Source organism: Diabrotica undecimpunctata, chromosome 8 (genome assembly GCF_040954645.1).
Source record: "Diabrotica undecimpunctata isolate CICGRU chromosome 8, icDiaUnde3, whole genome shotgun sequence".
NCBI lineage: Eukaryota > Metazoa > Arthropoda > Insecta > Coleoptera > Chrysomelidae > Diabrotica > Diabrotica undecimpunctata.
In genome coordinates this window covers 15,165,073-15,182,353 of record NC_092810.1, presented here as the reverse complement: position 1 = coordinate 15,182,353, position 17,281 = coordinate 15,165,073, and the positions used below count along the sequence as shown (strand labels likewise).

The following is a 17,281-nucleotide window of genomic DNA, read 5'->3' as shown; positions in this document are numbered from 1 at the left end:
TTTTTTTTAATTTTACTAGCTTGAATGTTAAGCTAGCGGAATCGCTCCTACAAGGGGTAGGTTTGGACGTAAAAAATTATGAGATTGGTAATAAATGAGTGGAAAATGGGTGAAAAAATATGGCGTAGGTTAAACTGGATTCCGATCGTATGTCCCGGCTAGCTTAAGGGTTCTAATTTTTAAGTTGGTATTCTATTTGAATTTAAATTAACGGTATATTTTGTTGACTGAATATTCAGAAGCACTAAAAATTGGAAGGGATGTATTACTTGAAAAAATTAAACAACTTTTCAATATCTGCCTTCACAGCGCCAATATTCCAACAGACTGGAACAACGCTACTATGATTATATTACACAAAGCAGGAGACAAAGCAAATTTAGAGAATTACAGACCGATTAGCCTCCTCAGCCATATATATAAGTTGTTTACGCGAATACTAGTTAAGAGAATGGAAAGAAAATTAAAGACTTATCAACCAAGGGAACAGGCAGGATTCCGAAAAAGTTACGAAACAAATGACCATCTACAAAGTATAAAAACCTTAATAGAGAAAGCAGTGGAATACAATAAACCTCTAGTTCTAATATTTATCGATTTTTACAAAGCCTTTGACACAGTTGATCTAAGCAAAATATTACAGGCGCTTAAAGAATGCAGGCTTGATTATAGATATACTAAATTATTATACAAAATATACCTGCAGGCAACAACCACTGTCAGATTACATACTAACAGTAATTGCATAAAAATAGAACGGGGGGTTAGACAAGGAGACCCAATGCCACCTAAAATTTTTAATACGGTGCTAGAACATGCTTTTAAGAATTTGGATTGGATGACAAAGGGAATAAAAATAGATGGAGAATATCTAAACAACTTACGTTTCGCCGATGATATACTTATAATAGCTGAAGATCTAGGTATGGCAAGAGAGATGGTACACGAACTCGTTATGGCTACAGAAAGTGTAGGTTTAAATATAAATATCTCGAAAACAAAAATCGTGACCAATTTGGTACCCAACCAGAACATCAGTATTGGTGGGAAAGAAATAGAACTCGTAGATAGATATAAATACCTGGGACATGAAATTATGATTGGCAGGGATAACCAGACTCATGAACTGAAGAGAAGAATCGGCCTTGGGTGGGCAGCATTTGGAAAACTGAGAGAAACTTTTAAAAGTGAGCTGCCCACATGCCTAAAGAGAAAGGTATTTGATCAGTGCGTCCTCCCAGTCTTGAGGGACGGAGCAGAAACACTTACCTTAACAAAAGCAGCAGCTACCAAACTGAGAGTCACGCAGAGAAGAATGGAGCGGTCCATGTTAGGAATAACTCTGCGAGACAGAATAACCAACGAAGACATCAGGAGAAGAACCGGAGTGACTGACATCATCGAGAAGATAGCCAGACTAAAATGGAGATGGGCAGGACACATAGCCAGAATGACAGATGGGCGATGGACAAAGAGGTTATTGGAATGGAGGCCAAGGGACGACAAGAGAAGCGTCGGTCGACCACCTACAAGATGGACTGACGATTTAAGAAGACTCAATAAAAACTGGATGAGAGCGGCGCAAGATAGACGGGGTTGGAAACATGAGGAAGAGGCCTATGTTCAGCAGTGGACTCTTGAGGCTGGATGATGATGATGATATTTTGTTGACATTGGGAAGTGATCACTACTATATAAAGCTTTTAGTTGTGTCTAATCGACTTGAGTGAGCAATGAGAGTTCTCATATGGAGAGATCGATGGCGAAAGATATTCCGTAGCCATAATGAATCTTATTGAAGAGCCGTCGTTGAGTAGTCCTAGGTTCTTAGTATTAAAAACGTTTTCTAACATATTTTCCCTCAATGTTATTTTATTTGATTCCCATGGAATGTTATGGACATTAAAATCTTCTATGATTATTCAAGGTGAGGGAATTTATTGGAGAAGATTAAGTAATTTGGGTTTACTTAGAGTTTTGTCTGGTGAAACATAAATGCTACAAATAATGAAGTTTAATAAGTTCTAGCTTTAGCAAGTCGCTGGAAACTTGAGTTTCGCCCTTTTCCTTTACGCGCTAATAAATTGTTTGGAGAATTCTTTTTTATGTGCCGTCTTCTACCGAAGGTTGGCGACCATCAAACGATAGGTTTCTCTGTTTTGTGCCGCATGTATTATGTTCGCGGCTTCTGGTATTTGAAACCATTCTCTCAAATTTCTCAGCCAGGATTTCTTCTTTCTACCCAAACCTCTTCTACCTTCCACGATAAGCTGTAGCAGACTGTACTTAACATTACGGAACACATGGCCCAGGTATGACGCTTTCCTCCTTTTAACAGTTGTTAACAATTCCATCTCTTTACCCATTCGTCTTAATACCTCTGTGTTGGTCACTCTGTCTGTCCAAGGTATTCTCAGTATGCGTCGATACAGCCACATTTCTAGAGCCGCTAACTTCTTTATAGTTGCTGCTGTTAACATCCACCCTTCAACTCCGTAAAGTAGCGTAGAAAGTACGTAGCATTTCGTGGCGCGACATCGGAGGTTAACGCTTAGGTGGCGGTTGCTTAAGAGCTTACTCTATTTGATGAATTTGGATTTTGCTATTTCAATTCGGATTTTAATCTCTACATCAGGGTCCCACTTATCATTTACTGTATATCCCAGATATTTAAATCGATGTACTCTTTCAATACGTTCGGCTTCAATATTCAGGTCGATATGTTGAATGTTCTTTTTACTGATCACCATAAATTTAGTTTTCTTTCTATTGATCTTCAGTCCAAATTGGTTGCCAATTTTATTTACTCTATTTAACATCATCTGTAAATCTTCGATATTATCGGTCAGTATAACAGTATCATCTGCATATCGAAAATTACTTATTGGTACGCCATTAATCTTGATGCCCTCGTTGTACACTTCCAGTGCCGCTAGAAATATTTGTTCCGTGTACAGGTTGAAAAGCAGTAGCGAAAGAATACAGCCCTGTCTAACCCCTCTTGAAATGGTTACGTTTTCACTCACCATATGTCCATTCTTTATGTGGGCTGTTTGATTCCAATATAGATTTTTTATAATCTGGATGTCTTTAGTGTCAAGTCCTGTAAGATGTAATAGTTCTATGAGTTTGTCATGTTTGATAGTATCGAATGCTTTCTCATAGTCGATAAAACAGGCGTTAACATCTCTCTGTTGATCCAGACATTTTTGAATCAAGACTTGTATTGCAAAGAGCGGCTCTCGAGTTCCAAAACCGCATCTAAAACCAAACTGTGTTTTACTTATGCTGTGTTCTAATTTTGCTCGTATTCTGGAATGGATAATACGCAAGAATACTTTAAGGATGTGACTCATTAAACTTATAAGGCGATATTCACTACACGTCTTAGAATTCGATTTCTTGGGAAGGGGCATAAATGTAGATTTCAACCAGTCCGATGGAATTTGACCAGTATCGTATATCTTTTTAAACAGTTCTAATACTACATTCAGGTTGTTCTCGTTAAAAACTTTTAAAAATTTAACTGGTATTTCATCGCATCCTGTTACTTTCCCATCTTTCGTTTGATCTATAGCTTTTATCACCTCACTTTTCAATATTTTTGGTCCATTCAGATCAAGAGTGTTCGTAGGAATATGACGATAATCCGTAAACAAATCTTTTATGTTTTCACATTTGGAGAATAAGAAACAAAATAAATATAATACCTTATAACCTTAACAAGCCACTTAGTATAGATACCATACCAAAAATAAACCGTTTATACATATTTTTAGGAATATTTAACTTTAGATGGGAAATAGATAAATACAATATATAAGTATAACTATATGATTAGGTATTAGATAAGTAATTGCAAACCGTTTATGTATTGCAACTTTTCTATTTATTGCATCCCAAATAATTATTCCAGGATGCTAATTATAATATCCAATCCTATCTATATTACTCCAGCGTATATAATATACTAAGCCTGTCTTAATCACACAGGTATTTGGTTCTATATAGGTGATTGATATACAGTGCTGTACGCTGACATATTCAACTTTTGACAAAAGTCCTAAATTTAATGAAGGGTATAAAATTTATATTTTTTAGGTTGAAAATTCGAACTAATGTTCTTCATTGATTGACATGCATTTTATAAAAATAAATAAAATAACAAGTTTAAGTGAGAAGGGTATTTTGAAAAACTACATTTTATGCTATTTATCATCATCAACCTGTATGTGTCCACTGCTGGACATAGGTTTCCCTCAGCTCTTTTCATCTGTCTCTGTCTTGTGCGGCTTATCCAGATATTGCTAACACGCTTCAAGCCGTCAGTCCTTTTATTTGATAAGCATCCTCTGCCCGATAAAATATTTCGATTTAGCACCAGATTAGTCATTATTTGCGCCATGTTCATATTAATCTTAAGTCCAACCTCCAAGAAAGCGTGATATAATTTTTCAAACATTATTATTGCATCATCCGTACGATCGGCTATATTGACGATGCCATCTGCTATTCTCAAATGACTGAGCTTCTCTCCATATACGTTGATACCATGCTCGTTCAGATGTGCCTTTCAACAAGTATGTTCTAAAAGCGTCGTAAATAACTTTGGAGAGATTGTGTCTCCTTGCCGTACTCCTCACACTACAGACGACACTATCTAGCTAACGACTAATGCGGTGACCGTAAGTAGCCGAAAATACTTAACCCTCGGTTGGTCGCGTGGATTATAATCGTAGTCTACGCTTGTTTTCATGGGCGCCCATAGGGGGGGCAAGAGGGGGCAGTTGCCCCCCCCTTATCATTAGTAATATTATTTAAAAAATCAGTATGTATGTAAGTATATTTAAAAAAAATACATTATTTACGCATATTGTGGCGAGAAACTTGCAACAATACCTCAAAACAGCAAACAACCGGAAACTAATCTAGCAAAATACCGAGAAATGCGGTAGGTACTTCCTTAACAATGCCTCGAATGTAGCTACCTACCATAATATATATATATATATATATATATATATATATATATATATATATATATATATATATATAGATGGTAGACTGCAGATATATCTGGAGTCGAACAACTATCTATTGGGGTGAGATATGTTGAAAAACAAACAGTTAACGGAAATATAATTCATGAAGATTTTTTGGGTTTCGTACCATTAAATGAATTAAATGCTAAATCAATAGCACTTGAAATTTTAACATTTCTTTCAAAAATTGATTTAAATGTGAAAAAATTGGTGGGGTTGGGATTTGATTGATGCGCGACTATGGCTGGTCAAGAGGGTGGTGTTCAAAAAATAATTAGAGAAAAACATCGCAAAGCATTAATTTTTCATTGTGCCTCACACAAATTAAATCTGGTTGTTAATGATTTAAATACTGTTAGAGAAATTCAGAATTGTGTGGGAATTATTAAAGATGTCATCAAATTTTTTCGTGATAGTACTTTGAGACGGCGATTAGCACCAAACATGCCTTTGTTATCCGAAACTCGCTGGTCATCAAAATACAAATCTATTCGAATATTTTCAGAAAATTTTATTGAAATCAAAAATGTTTTAGAAACAATAATAGCAGATAACAAATTTAATTGCTCAACAAGATCAAGAGCACAGCAGCTTTCATGTGCCACATCTGATTCCACTTTTATAATTTCCCTAAATTTGATTTCCAAATATTCTTCTTTCTTAGAACCCATAGTAAACATTTTACAAACTAAATCAATAGATATGCTGGCAGTTAAAAATCATATACAGTTATTTCTTGATATGATAACAAAGCACAGACAAGAAGCGGAAACAACTTTTAAAACAATTTTTGAAAAGAGTACAAATGATGCCGAATCTCTAAGTATTACCCTTGAAAAACCACAAATGGCTCCTAGAAAGCAAACACAACGGTCAAACCATGCGGTTAATTCCGCTGAAGACTTTTTTAGAGTGTCATTATTTATTCCGTACCTAGATTCTTTAATTAGTTCTCTTGGTGTCAGATTTTCAGAAGACAATAATCCTGGTATGTTATTGTATAACTTGCATCCCAGAAACATAATAAAATTAACTGAAGAAGACATCGCCAAAATAATAGAAATCATAAATAATTTATACAAAATTACTAATCTAAAAGAACAGGCATCATTGCGGCTCTGTTATTGGAAAAATCAAACCAATTTAGATGTAGAAGATATTTCAATGATAGAGCTACTAGACCATTGCCTATTTTACCCAGCTATAGCCCAAGCTATAGAAATTTCTCTGTGCCTTCCTCCCACTACATGCACGATTGAAAGATCATTTTCAACTCTTTGAAGGGTTAAAACCTGGATTAGGTCCACTATAAGTGAACAAAGATTAGATGGACTATGTATGATGAGCGTTCATAGAAATAAAATAGAAAACAATCGAAATAATTTTATTAAAAAAGTAATAGATGAGTTTGGACAAAATTCCAGAAACCTTCAGTTTTTATTTTCACAAGATACAGAGCACTAGCCTTCAATATCAAGTTTACTTTTTACGTTTTGTTGGGTTTAATATTTTACCATTTTAGATTCTATTGGGAAATTATTCGTTTCAATAAATTATAATACGTACAATACTAACTGAAAAAAAATGTTAATTTTTTTATAATAAATTATAACAAATAAATTTTTAATTAAATTTCTTCAATTGTTTACAACATAGTACAAATTTTTAATGTCAAATACAAATAAGTTGGCACCCAGCGAAGTATTTGAAGATTGCACACATTTAACTATTTATGCAATTTCGGCTAAGCATGGTAGTAGAAGGGTGTACACCCTACCCTAACCCTTTCAACGTAGTACAGTTTTGAATATTTGTTTTAATTTCCTAGTAAAAGAAATTTTTTAATTCAGATATTATGTTACTTACATATTGTTTAAACTACACTATTGCTTGTGTTGCATTTCGTATCTCAGAGTACCTGCTTTTTTTATTACTATTTTTTAACATCCTTGCTTAAAATTGATTTTTTTATTTCTACATAAAAAATTTTGTATAATAAAATTTGTATGTATAATACAAATATTGTATTTGTTATTACATAAAATATGTTGTTAATAATTTTTTGTTTAAGATTACTTTTACTTTTCTGGTATTTCTTTACTGTTTGTAAATCATGTTTATATGTTTGCATTTTTTTTGCAATCGGCTATTTTAGTTTTTATTAAGTTGTATGGATCAAAATAATAATTTGAGTTGACTTGCCCCCCCCCCCCCCGGATTTTGATATATGGGCGCCCATGCTGCTTGTTTTCATAGTGACCGTTGAACTAGCGTAGTGGGGAGTCTATCCTGTTGAGTAGCTGTCGATAATAGATCAAATTTATCGTTCAATACTAAATTCGTTAAGGATTTCTGCTAGATTCCCCATGTCTCTATTAATATCTTTATCAACGTCTGTTATACCTTGCAATTTTAGAAGGTTCAGATTAAAGCAGAAATCTGAATTTGTTTCGAAACTATCTTACCGATTTTTCTATCAGATGTCGCTATTGCGTCCATAACGAAGTCATTTTATTGTTGCTTCTTAAAAGACAGAAAAGATTTATTTTTCACGTTGAGAACGCCTATGAATAACCGTTCTGATGAGACTTATTAAGTCGAAATACGTATCAACAGATACATAGACGCTTTGTGCGTGAAATCAAATCTTTGCTGTCTTTTTCGTTTTATTCGGATCTACTCTGTATGAGTACAAGAAACAAATTCGTTAAGGATTTCTGCTTAGTTGATAGACATGTCGTGGAATGCAAATTTTAGATTCCCCATGTCTCTATTAACATCTTTATCAACGTCTGTTATACCTTGCAATTTTAGAAGGTTCAGATTAAAGCAGAAATCTGAATTTGTTTCGAAACTATCTTACCGAAAAGATTTTTACTTAAAAAAATCTTACGTTTGAAACAAAATGGATTACGATTGTAGTCCACGCGACCAACAACGTTAGTACACTATACGCTACCAACGTAGGGTTAAAGTAGTATAGTATGCGGATCGTAAAATTTACGAATGTCTGGTAATCTAGGGTTAAAAAAAAAATTTAAAAAAGAATTGAGTAGGTAATAAATCATACAAAAAATGCCTTTATTGGTTTACTTTTTTAGTACAGCTCATCATAATAATTTAAATCGATTAATACAGCAAGTTAATTACGTTAGACAACCCAACACATCCCTGTTCTTTCCGTCTACTGCGCTACTGTATTTACATGCTTGTTTGTTGAGTTTGAGTTGTTTGAGAAGTTGAGATACGTTTAATTAAATCGTACTTTGTGCGATAAAATGAATTTGGTTAAAAGCTTAATTAAAAAAACCGGATTTGTGTGATGAATTACAAGGGATAAAAAATTAAGTCGTATATCAGTGTGCTCCATGTAAAGAAGTTAATTTAGACATATACTTTATGAGTTGGAGCTGCTTTTGTTTTAATATTCATACAAAACTACGGTTTTGAGTGACATCTAATGATATACTTTAGTTACACAGTTAGAGTTTGGTTTTCGTAATGGCTTCGGAACAGTAGAAACTCTCTATTGTTTTACAAATCTTGCTCAAAAATATCGAGACCAACAAAAAGATCTTCTCGTCGCATTTATAGACTATGAGAAAGCTTTCGACAAAGTAAAACATAGCCTTCTCATATGATGTCTAAAGCGAAAAGGACTTGACAGACACAAAAATGGTATTAAACAGGCTGTGTACTTTCACCATAACTTCTTCTTCAAGTTCCGCTCCTATCGAAGATTGGAAATCATTCTGGCAATTATAATTTTGTTGGTTACGCGCCTGAATAGTTCAATTGAACTGCATCCAAACCATTCACGGAGATTGCGTAGCCACGAGATTTTACGTCTTCCTACGCTTCTTCTGCCTTTGATTTTACCCTGCATTATATTTCTTAGTAGTTCGTATTTTTCACCTCTCATGATATGTCCCAAGTATTCCAATCTCCTGATTTGGATATTTTGTTTTGAACGATTTTCTTTCATTCATTAATAGTAGTATTTCTTCAATCATCCAGTCTTTATGTTTTCTTTTCTTTGGTTTTGAGTTTTCATTTGCTGTTTTAATCATTGCTACTTTTATATTTTCCCATTTCTGACCAATGTTATAACAACTCTTGTTCAGTTCTTGGGTATTACGTCGATTTTCAGTAAGAGTTTTTATAGTTTGTTCCATTGTTTGTGGTTCCCTAAATCTCTTAATATCAATTCTACTTTGTGTGGGTTTTTTAACCAGTTCCTATTTGGTTCGTAATGTGACTACTATGGGGTTATGGTCTGGACCGATGTCTGCTCCAGGGTAAGTTTTAGCAGACAGTATAGAATTACGAAATCTTTGTCTAATGAGGACAAAGTCAATTTGATTTCGGATTATTCTATTCGTTGTGTCACCGGGAGATTTCCATGTATACAATTGCTATTAGAACAGTATCATCAGCGTACCTGATGTTGTTTTTGCTGGTTCCGTTAATCTTTATTTCACCTTGAACCCCATCTAATGCTGTTCTGAGACGCATCCTTGTCGCACTCCCCGTAAGATTAGTATATCTTCGGATTATGTGTACTCTATTTGTTGCCATTTGGTGCCAATATGCTTACTTTTGATTACTATTAACTAAGTTGAAATATATTTAATTTTTAATATTTTTATTTTCAGAGGGAAGCATCAAATTCAACGCAAGTTGTTCTTCGAGATATCGATTTTAATTTGTCAGGAAACTTCATGTGCGAAGTAACCACTGACGCCACACACCTCACCACTGGAGCTGACACAAAAGCTATGCTAGTAGTGGGTAAGTCTATCTCAATTTGCTGTAACTATAAAACGTAATAATTATGGTAATATTTCTAAAAATCACAATATATTTATGGTTGTGTATAACTTTTACTTATATTTAAAGAGGAAATCCATGAGTTCCTTTCCACTTTTCCAATTAAATACATCGAAATTATTAAGATTATCGAAATAGACCAAAATATAAATAACCTGTTCGGTTTTATACACATATTTTTCTTATTATTTCTTATTAAGTGTTTTAATAGCTACTTCTTCTTATATTAAGTTTAAGTAACGTGTAATTCAACTTAGAAAAGGACATAAAACTCAATACGGAACAAACGATGAATACAGAGCGTTATCGAAAAAAATCAGAAAACCGTGCTGCAAACACAAAGCTAATTACATCTCTCAAATATGCAGATATATATATATATATATATATATATATATATATATATATATATATATATATATATATAGAGGAACATGGTTGTGGAAATGAATTGAGAGATTTATTTCAGATCAAACTCTGTATACAAAAATATATCAAATCAGTGTATACACTGCAGAACTATACGGTATCGTCGAGGCTTTTCGTATGTTGAAACCAACTGACCGTATTGTAGACTACTTATCATTAATACAAGTAACTAAAAACATGTTCTCAGATCATCCTCTGGTAAATTTAATAACTGACATATATAATAAACTTACGGGTCATAGAGTAATTGTCACTATTGTCTGGGTACCTTCACATGTAGGAGTTGTAGGAAATGAGGTTGCAGATGTAGCCGCAAAAGAAGCTTCTACTTTGGATATACCTATATTAAATATACAGGTGCATAATGATATTAAAAAATTGTTTAAAAAGCGTTTATATGACAAATGGCAACCAGTTATACCTTCCTTAGAGCTACCACCTATGCCCATAAAACACAAGGTTATTCTAAGAAGATTAAGACTTGGACACACTCGTCTTACACATGGCTTTCTAATGGCATCTACCGATCCACCTGGATGCGGACATTTCAGCAGTCCTTTAACAGTCAGACATTTCCTTAAAGAATGCCTGCATCTTTCTGCTAAAAGAAAACAACACCAGTTGGGAGATAATATTAAAGAAATGTTAAGTGAAACTCAGAAATTTGTAAACCTGTTTAAATATTTAAAAGACATTCAAGTGATTAGTAAACTCTAAATTTTAATAATTATGTGTAACGGTTAAATTTGTAAAAAATAAGTATTGTGTTTTATGTACTTTGTCAATGTAAAACTGTATATACCTTATATTGTATTATACTGTCATCGTGTCAATGACCTCGTAGTCGAGACACGTTAATTGAAATAAAAAAAAAGAAAAAGATCAAACTCTTTAACAGGGAATTTAAATCTCAAACGTGATCTGTAATAGATGAGGCACGTAACCTATAGACCGATACTGACGACATATTGGAAACATGGCGAATCTACTGTGATGAGTTATATAAAAATAACGAGGTACCAGCAGAAAATCAGTGACCCTCTGACTACCCTAGAGAACCTTCTGTCTTACTCGCTAAAGTCAAAAATGCAATTAAATCGATAAAGAAAAATAAATCCACAGGCATTGATTCAATACCAGGCAAAATACTAGAGTTACTAAGAAACAAAGAATTACATAAACATTCAATTTTTATTTGGTTGAGAAGGGCACGTCCGCCCATCTTTATAGCTTTTACTACGACTTCATCTCCTTTTTTTTTCATTGCGTCTTGGATTTTGCTGAGTGTGATCTCTGGCATGAGCTCTGAACCCTGGTTGATGATTTTGCGTGATGCGGCGGCATTCAAGTTCGTTTGGTCTTCTCTTTGACTTGTATATAGTTCTTAATAGAAGTCTTTAACTATGTGTAGCAATTCTTTTTTATTTGATATGGGGAGTTCTTTCTTGTTCTTTAGTTTTTGTGTTTGACATTTTCCATTGCTTAGCCGTCTTCTCAGGACTTTCAGACTTTTATTCTCTTTTATAGTTCGCTGGACCTTTTTGTTCTTAAATTTTCTTAAGTGTACATTCACACAGACTGCTATGGCGCGATCAGTGATGCGATGCTTTGCTATGCGATTATATCAAACACTTGTATCTTAAGCGCCTTGTTCAAATAGCACGCGATTTAGTGCGATGCGATGCGATGCTAGTAGCATCGGCCGAGGTAAGAAGGCCCTGCCTGTCCTAAGAGGCGACTAATGGGTAGGAATTGGGAGGTGGAAAGCCGTTGCTTGAGGTGTCGGGTCTATAGAAACGACTTGAGACGTTTATGCGTCACGGTTACTGGTCTACATTCCTAGTATCCGAGACGAGACTCTCGGGGACTACTATACTCTTATTCCAAGAGAACCAGGCAAGGTTGAACGATCTGGGCCCATACACACCTCTTTTGGCCTTACACCACCAATCATGGTGTCGGTGTCTCGGCACTTACCCGCCTGGAGATTTAAGAGTGGTAGAGGAGAGATCCTCGGCGGCGACCTGTCTACGAGCAAGGTAGAAATTCCTCTGCCTGCGTCACCTGTCCGCCCGTGGGATGGGAAAACGGATAGGTGAGGTAATCGCAACACAGGTACATAGCTGATGCTTATGCAACGTGCCACCTTCATTTTGGTGTTGGACTCGTAGGGGCAGTGGAGTCGCAAACGCTCGTATGCCGAAAGGCCAGGTAGACCAGAGTCCTGCCAATTTATTTGGAGGGCACAAAGCACCACTATGTCCGTTATTGGAGCATATACTTGAATAATCTTTATTTTATACCTACGGTTTAGCTTTAGGATTGAATAGGCTACTCTTGTGGATATGCTTTTTGTTATTATTATGTTCTCTGCAAGTCTTTAGTGTATAAAGAAACCGACTCCCCTGAATGATTCGGTTTCACTATCTATACTGTAAAATATATGCCCTGATTTTAGTGTTGTCAAGTTTTCTGCATGTCGCCTTACTTCACTGACTTCTATGATATCCCATTTTACTTTTGACATCTCGATTGCCATTTCGGTTACCTTTTTTTTCAGATAATATTGTTCTTTTGGTATTGTGGGTACAGATAAAGAGTGTTAACGGTTTGTCCGTCTTTCGCGTCGTCCGTTTTTTGTACCTCCCCCCTAGAATACTTGGGACAGACTGATAAAGCAGTGTAAGACTTTCGATTTCTAGCTATACTCACCTGTGGTACATCCATTTTTGTTTTAAAATCTGACATTTTGTTAGGAGGTATTTGCCTTAAAACACCAAGGCAAGGCGCGTTGGTAAGTTTTTAATTCAGCTGCTTATTAAGAGTACCGACGCTGTTTGAAGCCGCCCGCTCCGGGTCAGACACTTCTAGGTTTGTGATCTTATACTATCCCTAAAATAAGGGGTTGCCACCTCCGCCATCTTCGCCGTACCGAAAATATTCTTCAATGCCTTGGATGCCGTTATGGACTTCATCCCTGACCCTGGACAAGGGACCCTTAACAGATGCTAGCTTTCCGGGTCAAGAAGCTCCTGGAATCTGCGGAGGACAAGGATTGATTTACTTTCCCTAAAAGGACTATCCAATAGAATCCAAGGGACTCCAAAGGATGTACTGTAGCTACCCTCGATGTAGTGTATAAGGGACACAAAATCTTTTAGGTCGCAGTTGGGAAAGATCAAAAGACCATCCGACTCCTTTATTTACAAACAAAAATATATAAAACTTGTAGGCCTATTGAGCTCAAACCATAAATAAAAACATAAATTTTAAAGATATATATATATATATATATATATATATATATATATATATATATATATATATATATATATATCTACTAGCTGTCCCGGCCACGCGTTGCTGTGGCTAAAGTTTTTGTTATATTACATTATAGTAAACAATCTAAGAGGAACAATAAGAGAACATCAGTCACGGAGTCCACTATGCTTTTTCACACAGATGGTATTTGTAAAAAAATATGGTGATCTCCTTATTTGACTTTCTACTACTATAACCGTTTAGTACAATGAAATTATTTACGAACAAAGACGAAAATGTTGATGTTGGTATACAAATTCACTGGATTGAGATTTGAAGGGGAAGTACGTTGAACACAATTAATTAAAATGTTCTTACACTTGATATTAAGCAGAAATCAATAGGTACAAAATAAAAATTTATCAGATTTATTATTTCCATTTAATTTTATAACAAATATAAGTGTATTACAGTATAATACAGTAAATAACATGTGAAGCTTGAACTCATGAATGAGGTAGGCAAGGCAGACAGTCTTAAACTTTTAAACATTAATATCTATTTTTTTGAATTATAAATACTTTCAATTTCAATTTAATTTAACACCAATCGGTGCACAATGTTTTTGGTTAACCTGTCTTTAGCTAACACAAATAGATTCGACGGTTTCCCACATCGGATGCACGATCGCAAATTTTAGTTGCCCCAAATGACGTTATTTGGAAGCAAGAATTAAATTTGCGTATCTTACGCAAAAATAATTTGGAATCATCTGAATTGCCAGTAAGAAGGGATATTAAAGGCTCCGGCGGAGCGGGTAGAGGTGACAGCACAACTTTTCCTGATGCGCAGCACATGCCGGCTGCTTCATTCCGAAATTTCAATGCCTGACAATATTGACATACTTTATCCATTCCACCGATAGCAATTTTTGAATGCGCTGAGTAGTTAACATCTGGTGCATATTCAAAGGCAAGCCGAACGAATGATGCACGTGTTAATGAGCGGCTGATCCGTTGCCTTTGTCGATCTAGTACTCGTACTGTAGCTATGTTTCGTTCTCGTGCCACTCTTGTTCTCGTAATATTCTGTTGCAGACGTTCGTCACGCTGTTCTTGAGATTCTTGTGCACGACTTTCTGCAGTCCTGATTCTTTGAACTGCATTTCTTGTTTCGATTTGTTCTGGTAATTGCTGAGCTCTTTCAACCCGTTTGCGTCGTGACCCTTTGCTGCTCGCGTTGTTGAGGTTAGATTTTTTCGGTGGCATTTGACTGAAAATAATAATTTAATCGTTTAAATATGAGAAAAGAAAAATTGAAAATCATTCTAAATGATCTATGATAATGAAAATCTAATTAACTTTTATAATTATGTGATAATACTGACATGTACATATTTAAATTATACTTCAGTCTAAGTAACACGTGGCCGGCTTCGTTCACTACAAAATAAATTTAATTAATTTTATAGCGTCAACAACACGTGGTAATTATGCTATTAAAATGTATCTTATATCTTATATGACACGTTCGTAGATTTACCATAGCAGCGCCATCTATTGATTACTTACTCAACCCAGTCGAAAGGTATCGACATCTGTTAGAATCATTTGGAGTTAACAGATAATTGTGACTGTCAAATAATAACAGACAAATAATTAGCAATAAATTAAAATTGCGACTATAATTTGAGATTTAAACTATCCTATCTCTCAAGTTGGATCGAACTGCACATGGTGTGCGAATTTTATTATAATCGGTTAATTGGTTTAGGAGTCCATTGAAGACAAACATTGTGACACGAGATTTATATATATTAAGATATATATATATATATATATATATATATATATATATATATATATATATATATATATATATATATATATATATATATATATATCTTTAAAATTTATTATTCAGGCAATTAGTGCTTTTATCCAATATTAGAAATTCGTAATGTTCCATAGTGTAGCAGTGCAAGCTCAACAGCAGTTTATTACCACCATTCGTTAATATTCCAACCGTAGGTATCATCCTTTACAAGTTTGGGTAATTTACGACATTAATTAATTATTTCTGACAGCTACCTATATCATTATATCTCTAAATTTAAGTAAGTAAGAACTTAATTCCGTTCTCTTGTGTAATGAGTAAATTTATGAAGCTGTAAATGTTTTGCAGCAAGTGTAGTATTTGCGTGAGTCGGAATAAGCAGCACACTAGCGGAAAAATGATAATAAAGCTTGACAGAGGAGGGAAAGAACAATTTATTTTCGGATATCGAGCGTAATTTATATTGCCAATTGTATGCGAAACTAATAAATCATCTGCCATTATGAATTTGGAATCGGGTTGGGGTCGAATTTGATATTGTTTATATTGGGTGTTTATTTTTCGACAAAATGTTTGACAGCGCTTTATACTTTCAAAAACTTTTATTAGCTAGTTTTTAATTTAAAGAATAATATTGTTCTGAAGCTATTTCCTTGTGGCATTTTAAAGTAGATACTATTTTATTGGAAAAAATCCACTATTGAAGGATAAAATAAGTTTATTGACGTTTCAATTTCCACTTCGAAAATCGTTCTCAAAATACAAACATTCATTCATGAAAGATGGGAAAAAACATGCACAGAGATAGAACAGCACATAGGAGAAACGAGAAATTTAGAGTCATGGCGCATCTTAAAGTCGTTACAAAGAAATAAGACAGAGAAAATCAAGATCGGTTTAATTAAAGAAAACGAATGGCAAGAATACTATAAAAAATTGCTAACCGAAGACCGCCCCAAATTCAAAGAATCAGAAATAGACGGAATAGAAATCTACACACATGACGAAATCGAATTAAGCCTAGCTGAGGTAAAAAGAACGATCAAAACTCTAAAGAACAAAAAAGCAGAAGGACCCGGCTGAATAACAAATGAATTGATAAAAAAGGGATCGGAAAAGTTATTCCGTATGATACATAAAATGTTTGAGAAAGCACTGAATAGACTTACCGTCAGAATGGACCCAAGCATATATGGCATCAATATACAAGAAAGGAAATAGAAAAAACTGCGAAAACTATCTGGGAATCAGCATTATATCGTCTATAGGCAGACTGTATGGAAAGACCATAAAGGAAAAATTAGAAATATATATACAAGATAAAATCGGAGAAGACCAGGCAGGTTTCACAGCGGGGAAAGCATGCTTAGATCACATTTACACGGTCGAACAACTAATAGAAAAAAGAATGGCCAAAAATAGATCCGTCCATCTGGCTTTTGTTAATATTAAAAGGGCATATGACTCAATACCTAGAACCAAGCTATGGGAAGCAATGGAAGACATCGAAGTTCCACGAAGATTAATAAACGCGGTAAAAGCACTCTACAAGAATAACGAAGTAGCTATCAAAACGGACAATAGATATGCAGTCCATTTAAAATGACAAAGGGACTACTACAGGGTTGCTCTACATCCCCTACCCTGTTCAAAATATTCCTGGAAAAAACCCTGAAACCATGGAAAAGAAAGTGCGAAGGAATGGGTATACCATTAAGGAACGAATATCTATATACGCTAAGTTTTGCCGACGACCAAATAGTGATCGCACAAGACGAGGATGACCTCAGTTTTATGATGACAAAACTGGAGCAGGAATATACAAAGAATGGGATGGAAATAAACCTAAAGAAAACTGAATACCTAACAACGGAGAATATAGA

General features: G+C 34.7%; 1 protein-coding gene across 1 annotated transcript in view; it reads left to right on the top strand.

Annotated features, from left to right (window-relative positions):
- The window catches only part of LOC140447204 (uncharacterized), a 141,960-nt gene that overhangs the window by 77,121 nt on the left and 47,558 nt on the right, over positions 1-17,281 (top strand). Inside the window, exon 3 of the mRNA XM_072539717.1 lies at positions 9,698-9,833. Coding sequence (XP_072395818.1) covers positions 9,698-9,833 — 136 coding nt within the window. The remainder of the gene's footprint in view (positions 1-9,697; positions 9,834-17,281) is intronic.